Source organism: Primulina tabacum, chromosome 3, assembly GCF_025594145.1.
Source record: "Primulina tabacum isolate GXHZ01 chromosome 3, ASM2559414v2, whole genome shotgun sequence".
Lineage (NCBI taxonomy): Eukaryota > Viridiplantae > Streptophyta > Magnoliopsida > Lamiales > Gesneriaceae > Primulina > Primulina tabacum.
This window is the reverse complement of record NC_134552.1, coordinates 50088531-50099571: the sequence shown is the minus strand read 5'-3', so window position 1 is coordinate 50099571 and position 11041 is coordinate 50088531. Positions and strand designations below refer to the sequence as shown.

Sequence of the window (11041 nt, the reverse complement as noted above, 5' to 3'; positions counted from 1 at the left end):
TAAATAACCAACGACAAAAATAACAATTAAAAAAACATAAATTCGGTATATTATTGAACATGCCAAAATAATACATCTAACATCCAGATAATAAATATTCTTCATATAGTGGTATTACCATATAGATAACATTATATTGCAATAATTTCACTCTTTTAATATTTCAATTCCTTATATTGACATTAATACTAATATTTTTATTTGTCAACTCAACAGACGAGCCAAGTTTGAGCTTACATGCCTCCTAAATGAGTCGAGTTCGATCTCGAGCTTACGAGCCACCTAAACAAGCGGAGCTCGAGTTCGAGAGTGTAATGCCCAGGATTTGCTACGTTATTAATCTGAAATGATTTGTTGATTAATTGATGTGATTATAGATGGAACAGATTAGACCGGGATAGGCGGAAAGGAGATTTGAATTATGTGTGAGGATGGAGCCTCGCGCATATGCGCGTTCATGCCGGGCGCATATGCGCGGAGTGGGCAGAGAACCTCGCGCATATGCGCGACATGGATCCGCGCATGTGCGCGAGGGTACCCGAGAGTTGCGAAGAATGGTAAAGGACCTCGCGCATATGCGCCGAATGAGGGCGCACATATGCGCGAGCTGCCGTGCTTGGAACGCGCCGAGACATATTGTCTCGCGCATATGCGCCGATGAAGATCGCGCATATGCGCGAGACGTGCTGCTTAAAGAATCATGCCACGTTTTGTAAACCATGCAATGTATATATATTCATGAGTCTTCATCCGCAGAAAGGGAAAGAATTGAGAAAAAGTTTCTGAGAAAGAGTGAAAAATCCTTACGCCTTTATATTTCGATCTGTCCGTTATATTTTGAATCCGACTTCAGTACTGTGCTCCTATCAACACATGCTACAATTGGACGTAAGTTTTGTTACGTTTTGATAAGATTTGGAATTATGATATTACTAGAATTGAATATGATTCATATATGATGTTCTTGATATGTTAGACATCGTAGAATCGCAGTCAGATTGAGAAACAGATTGATTATGGAATTGTTATGGTTTTTCAGAATATATCGAGCGATATTAAACAGATTTGAATTATGAATTGATTACAGATTGTATTGGATATCAGTTATGGATTGTAATTATTATTTACTGATATGGTATTGACCGGGATATCAGGATTATTCCGTTATGCCGTTGGTTTTGAGTTAAATCCAGATTGATCAGATAGGGTATTGATTTGAGCAATATATTGATATTGTACTTTTTGATATTGTCTTTGTCAGATTGAGTGTTGACAGACTTTGAATTCCAGACTTGAACGTTGTCAGAACTGCGATTAAAGAAAGATATAAGTCAATGTGGTACCGGGAGAACGACTCGAGTGTGATATACTTGAGTTTCCCTAAATCACATATTTATTGTTATTGTGTGCATTGATTTGAATTGATATGCTTGTTCTATTGATTTATAGAAAGCATGTATTAGACGAGTGATCTTGCGACATAAGTGCCGATAATGATGGAATCGTCACTGGCACATTGCACATTGTCACAAGATAGTGAATTGGCGATAGTGCCATAGTCTGTGACGGATAGGTCAAGACACCGGATGTTTGGTTATATCGAAGTGGATAGAATTGGAATTTCTTCTATTACTGATGTTCGATATAGGAAGGCCAACGTCTGGAAACCGGGATCCCTAGACTAGGATTGAGTATAGTTTGAGACGTGGAGTCACGAGTCTGATTGACTGTCTTATATTGATTATGTTTTCAGATTTTGATACATATTCCTGATATCTGTCTATGCTTTTATATTGATTATATGATTGCATATTTTGTTGATTTATACTCGGATATATATCTCACCGGAGTTATCCGGCTGTTGTCGTGTTTGTATGTGTGCATGGCAACAGGTGGGACAGGATCAGGGTCGAGGAGATGATGAGTGATCGTGATTAGAGTGGAGACTACGGACTTTGACGTTGCTGTAGATAGGATTCAGCACTTAACATTTAGTTGTTGAACCTTAGTTTGAGTTTGATGCTTATTGTACAAGACTTGTACCTTTATACTGATATGTATATTAGAGTGTATTCCATTATGTTCCGCGTTTAATACTGTATTTGAAAAAGGAAAAAATTTAGACCCTGTTTATTATAATGAATTGAATTGTCCCAATGATGATTAAGAATATGATTAGCGTCCGGGTCCCCACAGAGAGCATATTATCGAACATGTTTGTAAGCTCACGATCCGAATATCCTTAAGCTCGAGCTTGGTTAGATTAGTTTTCGAGCTCGAAATCGAGATTGAGCTTGGTTTTATATGATTAACAAATAAACTCAAACGAACTTTTTATTTAGCCGAGTTCCGAATAACTGACAAACGGTTTAATTCATTTACATCCCTAGCGAACGACCACTCACTGTTTAGTCGGTTTTTTATTTAAATATATAATTCTTCTTGTTCATCTCCATATTTCTCCAATAATTCCTCTATATCAGATTCAAATTCAAAATGAATAGCATATTCCTCCTCTTTATCCGATACAAATTTATCGAAAATATGACGAACAATTTTTTTAAAAAATATAAAAACAAATAAAATAAAAATTATATATTAAATTGGGTGACCACCTATGCAGCGAGTAGTCATATTAGGTAGCTGGTTTTTTTAACAGCGTCTATAGACATCGTCTTACTGAAAATTGGAGCGGATGACCCTCGTCTTTTTTTACAGTGGACTAAATTCTGAATACGACCATAACCATAAATCTGAATTAATCCACGGTTGCAATGCAAGATAGAATCCGAATCGAAACCATTGAATACAGTTACAGTTTCAACGAATTCGTACAAACCAATTTATTGACCTTTTGGAACGACATACATTTTACAAAATATTCCACTTGAATTATTTTTCAAATGATATAAAATTAATTTAAATTAATTAATGTCACTAATACTCACTTCGTCAATATTAACTTAAATTATTTTTACAATAAATTACGAAAAATATATATAAAAAATTTATTATTTTTTAATATATATAGGATTGGTCTCTTGTGAGACGGTCTCACAAATCTTTATCTGTGAGATGAGTCAACCCTATCGATATTCACAATAAAAAATAATACTCTTAGAACTACTTATATTTGGGTATATATTATATTGTGATGTACTAGTTGCGGGATTTGTTTAACAGTAGTATTCAGTGTTCACGCATCCATCCTTGAATTGAATTCAAACTCCTAATTGTCTCAGCAACTTGCACCCATTCAAATGCTAATATCGTTTATATCTTATCAGCAACTTGCACTCATTCACATGCAAACTTGTGTAAGTTTTTCGGTGATGGTTTGGGTTAGGTTTAATAATTGTTTTTGTTTTGGTAGAATATGGTGTTTGAACTGTTGAACGATTCAAAAGATTAAAGCTGTATTGATACAATCAACTATAAAGTTTAGTAAAATGACAAACATTGTGTTCTACAATCGATTTTCATTTATTACAACATGTGGAATTATTGAGATAAATATTGTTGAAGTGCAATAATTGTCTCTGTTTGGTAGAACAATCGAAAAATGATGTATGAGTTGTTGTACTGTTCAAGATATTAAGGTTTCATCGTTGCCACTAGCTATATTTTATGATAAAGCGATTAGTGTTCAATCATGCAGTTTAGACGTTGCATTTTTACTATTTACATGTAGATCATATTTCATTTAATAAAATATTATTAAATTGATTTCTAATCTATATTAACATATTTTAGAATCGGTGAAATTGGAATTGAAAATCACAGTTAATTTTGAATCTTCAAAATCGCCTAAACAATATGCAATTTGTGCACCCACCATTCTTTCAATTAATTCAAAGTTGTGGAACTCTGCTGGTTTGTAATGATTTAGCAGCTCACAGTTCTTACTTTTTTTTTTTTGGACACTTGATTAAATTTACACAATATCATTTGGGTCGCATAATACTATTTTTTTTCAAATAAAAATGGATTAAATTCGAATCTTCTTAGATAAAAAAATAAAACAAAAAAGAAGAACATCGCCATAATAATCAATCTCCAAACCCCTTAAACAATTCCGCTGATTTTTATTATTTGGATTTTAGTCTTTCATATCTAAAAAAATATTAAAATTTTTGTAATGATGTTTAAATTTGTGTGGATCTTCAATATCAATGACTCCAAATTTATTTTTTTGGTGTTTATTTTGTACACCAAAAAAATATCCAATATATATTCAATATATATAGTCATTGATATCGACTATATATATAGTCATTGATATCGAATATATATATATATATATATATATTGTAAGTAATTGGCTTCGGCGTATCTGGATTCTATTAGCCAGAGGCGCTCAGATATTGATTTTATTAGCAAGTAGTGTCACTCCAGTAATTTCAGGGAAGGCCGGAAGGGACATTCCAATAATTAAAATTCAGGGAAGTTAGCAATGACTTAGAAAAAAATATAACTCGAGACACTAATTATTTTTCATTGTAACAAGAAGCTAATATGCATTTAAATTAGAATAGAAATATTAGAAATTGAGAGGAAGTAATTAGTATGTTGTCCATTAATCGTATTCACCCTTATACCAAAAAATGAGATGACACCCACTTACTCGATGTGATATCAAAATTGTATATTCAATAAGTAAGTGTAACCTCATTTATGAGTATAGACGTTGACACAGTGTGTGTATATCATAACAAAACTAAATATATATTATATAATAAGCTGGAATACGATATTTGTAATTAAATAATGACGCAGTTTGCTTGTTCCTACGGGTACACGTACATTAAATTAATTGTTTCAATACATTGTAGCTCATGCATATTTTATATTACAACCAGTTCCCAAGAATGAAGAAACTCAACAGTTAAAAAATTTCTGATATTTGCTGTCAAATTAGACTACGTGACAGGGTCAAATAACAACGAATCAACCAGGAAAGTATGTAACTCCCTATATATAGATCGACTTGGAAGATTAATATCACAATCAAACTTGAAAACCGCAGAAAAATTTCAAAGAAGTTAATCGAATATGGGAGTATTAAAGGAAGTTAGTGTGCACATGACTGTAGGAAATGGTGAAACTAGCTACGCCAACAATTCTGCCCATCAAGTAAATTACACACAAAAGATATTAATTCATTGTTTTTTTTTTCATGTGATATAACCAATGCATTGTGTGTTTATTCTTTAATCTCTCAGAAAATAGGGATATCGAAAGCGAAGTATGTCTTGGATGAGTGCCTCAAAGAAATGGTCGCGGATAATGGCTTCTCGAAATGCTTCAAGATGGTTGATTTGGGTTGTTCGTCTGGACCCAACACGCTCTCTGTCGTCGCTGAGATAATTGACACGATCGGAAGGTTGCGTAAGCTGAATAACGTTGATCATGAGTTGCCTGAAATGGAAGTGTTTTTGAATGATCTTGAAGGGAATGACTTCAACAACTTGTTTAAGTTGCTGCCGAGTTTTTACAAGAAACTGAATGAGGTGACGGGAAACGAAGGGATTAGATGTTTTGTTTCTGGTTTGCCGGGATCTTTCTATGGCAGACTGTTTCCAAGCAACACTCTCAACTTTGTTTACTCGTCCTTCAGTCTCCAGTGGCTCTCTAAGGTATACTTGCATGCATGTTTCTTTGGTACCGCTGTCATCGTGTGTGTGTGTATATATATATACATATATATATTATATTACATTTTAATTAGAATCTGTTTCGTAGTTTCAAATGCTGCAAATGATGTAGATTCCTGAAGGACTGGAGAATAACAAAGAAAACATTCACATGTCAATGGCAAGTCCCCCGGAGATATTCGAAGCATATGCAAGACAATATCGCCGGGATTTCACCACATTCTTGACTTCACGGGGTGAGGAAATGGTCCCGGGTGGCCGTATGGTTCTCACATTTGTTGGCAGAAGTGTCGAGGACCCGTCCACAAAAGATGACTGCGCACATTTCACACTTCTTGCGAGCTCACTTCTTGAAATGGTGAATGAGGTATATTGGGAAAAATAGATTGAAAATTCATATTTATGACAATTTGATGTTACCAAAGAACATAGATATCAGAGACACATGGATGATGTCTACAAATTGTATATATACATATAATTTGCACGCATGATCATCAAAATAATATTTCTAACCAACCAATCAAATTAATGAACCAGGGACTTGTGAAGGAGAGTGATTTGCATTCATTCAACATGCCTATATACACACCAAGCAAACAAGACGTGGAGGGAGTGATACAAAAAGAGGGATCCTTCAATCTCGACAAGTTCGAGGCCTTTCTAGTTCCTTGGGATGCACATGTCAAACATGAAGATACACTAGACCAGATTTCTCAGCTTGGCGCAAACGGGTCCGCCTCAGACCACAGCCGTGGAAAACGCGTCTCGGATTTCATCCGGGCTTATACAGAACCGGTATTGACGAGCCATTTCGGGAGCTCCATCATAGACAAGTTGTATGGAAAATATGCAAAGAAACTCGCTGAGTATCTGTCAACGGAGCAACCATCTTTCTACAATATTATCATTTGCTTGAGAATGAAATGAGTGCTGATACAAAAGTTGATCCATAAAACCACTTTAAACAGTACTTCATGTATTAATAAATGTTCTTGATATTATCCAATAAAGGCCGTGTCCGTGATTCCTATATAAATTTAGTCTAGTACCATCTATGCGTTAATAATTGTCAATGATATATATCCACAGTTTGATGTTTTTGATAAAAATTTACTTTTCGTAACCAATTCATTTGAACAATTTTACACGATAAAAATAATCGATTTTATTTTTATTTTATCATGAGTACTGACATGATATTGCACACATGTACGCCACATAGGTACATGTTAGCACCACACGGTCGTCTCATTAGCACCGTGTCAAAAAATGGTCAAAAATTGCAAATAATAATATAGCATATTAAAAATAAAATTTGATAACACAGATTACAAAAATTGCAAATTAGATAAACTTCCATATGTACGTAATTATAAAGAACATATTACAAAAATTTGATAACACAGATTACAAAAATTGCAAATTAGATAAATTTGAGGAAACTTTTCATGTACGTAATTATAAAGAACATATAGTAACGACTACCGACCACTTCATTGACATTGATACTTAATTTATATGGTGAGGCTCAGCAGATTCTTGTCTTTAATAAAAAATTTCACTTCCATATCATGTTAAATTTTTCTAGAATATAAATTTAAGCTTTTGTAAAACTGGACAATTAATTTGCTGCAGTTCATATGTACGTACGTAGAATATTAATTAAGAAAAATACCATCTTCGCACTACAAGAAATTTTACATTTGACGACGCATAATGTGAAATGGTAGCATATGACGACATGCTGTGCGTCGCGATAGGTCAGATTTCTTGTAGTGTTATAATTGGTTGAATGTCTTTAATCGGTAGAAGCTACAATTGTAACCTCACCTACTAATACTGGATAGAATCTTAAACAAACTAGAATATATTTTGTCATTAAACTAATATTATATATTTTCTTACCAAAAAAGGTACCAAAGAATGTTGTAATCCATCCATTCTTCGTATCCGCCTTGTTCAACTTCACGCCTTACATCCGAACGCCCTAATGTTTCTGAGACGACACCTCATCGTCATCCCCGTCGTCGTCGTCTGAACTGTCGTCAATACCACAAAAGTCATGAAGGTCAACCTCAAAATCATCAGCACTGCTCTCAGGGTCAAGAACATGCAACATAGACACTTGATGAATCTGTTGATCTCTAATCTTAACGAGGTTCAATTCATCTATCATCCCCGGATAATCCCTAAACCCACGTCTTTGAATCTTGAAAAGCATCAAAAGCAAGAAGCGAACACTCCTTTCTATCTCTACCTCGTGACAAACCCTATGAAACTCCTGAAGAACAGTCCTGAACTTGATGGGCAAGAATTCTTTGAAAGTCGAGCCACATTCAATGCAGAACTTCACCGCAACCTCGACGTGATCCGAGTTCGGATTCCCCATCAGAAACAAGCACACGTCATTCGCCAAAAGCGGGTAAACGACCAACTGATTCACAAAGTGCGCCAAGAACTTGGAAAGAACCCGCAATCTTTTCATGTTACCGCTTTTGCCATCGTAATTATACTCGTCTTTAAGCTTTAAAAGAACCCTTTTCACCAGCTGAAGCCCCAAGTCAGGGAAATTAGAGTTGATGATTGCCACTAAAGCGGCATAAACATTGGTTAACCGAGGAGAATTCATCTGGGATTTCATAATCTCTTGACAGAACACACCCCTACCCTCAAACAGATCTTCTTTCGAGATTTCTGCCGCGATTTCTCGGACGTTGGAGATATTAACGTTGCTCACTAGTTCCGTGATTCTTTCTTTCATGGAGAACCACTTAATCCTCTTTTCCTCGACGATCTTTACACATTTCTGCGTCAGCCAAGAAGATTCATTGGTAACAGAAGACTCTGTGTCTTTGGATCCCATTATACTCTATCTTGAATCACTTTTTTCCTCGTTTTTTTTTGCCAAGAAAATCGTCGTCGCAAGTAGGAGGGTTTTGAGAATTGTTTAACTATATAATGATCAATTAGAATTCTAATAGGATAGTGATTTGGAAAATTTCTTCTGATTGGGCTACAAGTAAACTTGTCAAAGAAATTGTATCTTAAACGCGCAGGACTCTCTCGAGCATTAATTGAAAAAGGGTAAATAATCTGATTCAGGGGGATTCTTGACTTAAATAAATCTAAGAGATAAAACAGATATTTCCTTTTAAATATATTGTGATTATATGTCCTTATTTGTTTCAACTTTTTTTTTAAAATTATCACTTAAAGTTGAATAAAACCATTATTTAATCAAAGAATTGGTCTCTTTTGAGACGGACTTACAGTTCTATTTCCGTGAAACGAGTCATCCTTATTCATACATACAATACAAAATAATTGTTTCAACTTTTTTTTAAAAAAAATTATCATTTAAAGTTAAATGAAATGACTATTTAATCAAAGAATTGGTCTCTTTTGAGACGGACTCACGGTTCTATTTCCGTGAAACGAGTCATCCTGATTCATAAATACAATACACAATAAAATTTTTGATATAAAAAATAATATTTTTCAAAAATATTATTTTTGAATGAATTTAGTCAGATCAAATATTATCTCACAAAATTGACTCGTGAAATAATCTAACGAGAATTTTGTGTTAATCAAAAAGATTATTTTTGAATGAGTTTGGTCAGATTAAATATTATCTCACAAAATTGACTCGTGAAATAATCTAACAAGAATTTTGTGTTAATCGAGTTCAATATATAATCATTGCATAATAAAGGGCCACCAAATTCCGATTTATATCACTAAGAAATTTTTATTTTCATATTTTCTGATATTTCACGTGTGAGAATATATATTTGACCACGTGCATCGTATGGAAATACCGCGTCAGAGTCATTTTCGAAAAATAATTTTCCGAACCTCAAAAACCATAAATAGTATTATTTAATTTTTTTAAATGTTATTTAAAAGTTTATTTTTTGTGTTAAAATCCGAATAAAAGCAGCCCAAATTTTTAAAATCCGAATAAAAGCGGCCCATTTATGCTTTCGCTTACAAACAAATCGACCACTTGCGCTGTTATCAAGCCATCTTTCAAAAAAGAAATAGTCGATTTATTGTGATTTCAAAAATAAAAATAGCAAATTAATTTATTTTCTTTAACTCAACTCCTCAGAAAAATGGTGTAGCTGACAGAAGAAATCAGACCCTTAAAGAAGCTGCTAGAACAATGCTTGTTGATTCTGGTATTTTCAAAGGTTTTGGGCAGAAGCAGTAAACATTGTATGTTACACTCAGAACAGATCAATTCATGTGAAAACACCATATGAGATCTGACATGGACGCAAAAATGTGGTTTCTTATTTCAAAATATTCGGTTCCAAATGTTTTATTCTTGACAATGACAAAAATAATTTAAAAGCTTTTGATGCTAAATCTACAGAGGGAAAATTTCTGGGATATTCTTCAGTTAGTAAAGCTTACAGAGTTTTTAACAAATGCACTTTGAATGTAGAAGTGTTGTGAGAACCCAAATTTTTGGACACGTAATTAATTAAATATAGACATGTATAGAAATTCGTTTCTCTTGCTCGATTATTCATAATCCGATCTCCACCGTTCAGAATATGCTTCGGTATGTTTCGCATAACATATCCAAATTTCAGAAAAATCCAACGGTTAGTTTTTCGTTTATAGCCTTTGAAAGAAAACTGCTCAGATTTTAGGCGGGAATTCAGCATACCTACGATTTTTCTGTATGAACAGGCCTAGAAGACTTCCAAACCCGATCTTTACCGTTCATAATATATTTAACGTACTTGTGAATGTACTGTAAAATTTTGAGTCCGATCCAACGGTGAAATAAGGCGCAGTGAATTTTTCAACACGACTGATTTTTCGGTAGATGTGTTGCTGCGTTTTCGAGGGGTTGGTTGCATGATTCTTCTATAGTTTCAGAGTTCTTCACGTTTTCTTCCAGTCTAAGGTAAGTGGGCTGTTTTAAAGGTTTAAAATTTCGGATATATGCATATGTGATTTTTCGGTATTTTTGAAAATACAGTCGAGTACATGTTCTTCTACTCCGTTCTTGTGTTGGTTGTCATACGGTTTTGGGCACTGTGAGGATTCAACTGTATATGGGTGGGAATCCCAACCATGACGTACCCTTACGCGGTGGGGGACATAACCGCTATACGGCCTCGCCCCCTTAGAGGAGTAAAAATTAGGGATTGATATCAGTAAACCATAGAAAGTGGATGAATCTCAGTGCTGGTAAATGTTATGCATGTGATATGAATGATGCTATGTAAGTGCAAGTCATGTGATTTTCGAAATTATGCATATTGTTATATTGTGCTCGAACGGCCTCCACTTGCTGAGTGACGACTATATCACTCACCCCTTACTTTACTCTCCCCAGATAAATCAGAAAAGAAAATCGAGGA

At 34.4% G+C, this 11041-nt stretch overlaps 2 protein-coding genes across 2 annotated transcripts; one reads left to right on the top strand and one right to left on the bottom strand.

The window, feature by feature from the left end:
- The first annotated feature begins 5031 nt into the window (after positions 1-5031).
- LOC142539168 (benzoate carboxyl methyltransferase-like) lies at positions 5032-6585 on the top strand. The gene is made up of 4 exons (XM_075644446.1): positions 5032-5133; positions 5223-5636; positions 5767-6021; positions 6195-6585. Exons 1-4 carry the CDS (start codon positions 5053-5055, stop codon positions 6582-6584), a joined length of 1140 nt encoding a protein of 379 aa, XP_075500561.1. The 5' UTR covers positions 5032-5052; the 3' UTR covers position 6585.
- Positions 6586-7644: 1059 nt separating this feature from the next.
- On the bottom strand, positions 7645-8520 carry LOC142538767 (uncharacterized). Its single transcript, XM_075644068.1, has one exon. The coding sequence runs from the start codon at positions 8518-8520 to the stop codon at positions 7645-7647; it is 876 nt and encodes a 291-aa protein (XP_075500183.1).
- Between the last annotated feature and the right edge of the window lie 2521 nt (positions 8521-11041).

Bases quoted from the DNA above. Each gene is read 5' to 3' on its own strand.
- LOC142538767 (XM_075644068.1), bottom strand. From the start codon at position 8,520: ATGGGATCCAAAGACACAGAGTCTTCTGTTACCAATGAATCTTCTTGG.
- LOC142539168 (XM_075644446.1), top strand. From the start codon at position 5,053: ATGGGAGTATTAAAGGAAGTTAGTGTGCACATGACTGTAGGAAATGGT. The intron at 5,134-5,222 runs GTAAATTACACA...TTAATCTCTCAG, and splicing joins CCAACAATTCTGCCCATCAA to AAAATAGGGATATCGAAAGC. The intron at 5,637-5,766 runs GTATACTTGCAT...CAAATGATGTAG, and splicing joins GTCTCCAGTGGCTCTCTAAG to ATTCCTGAAGGACTGGAGAA.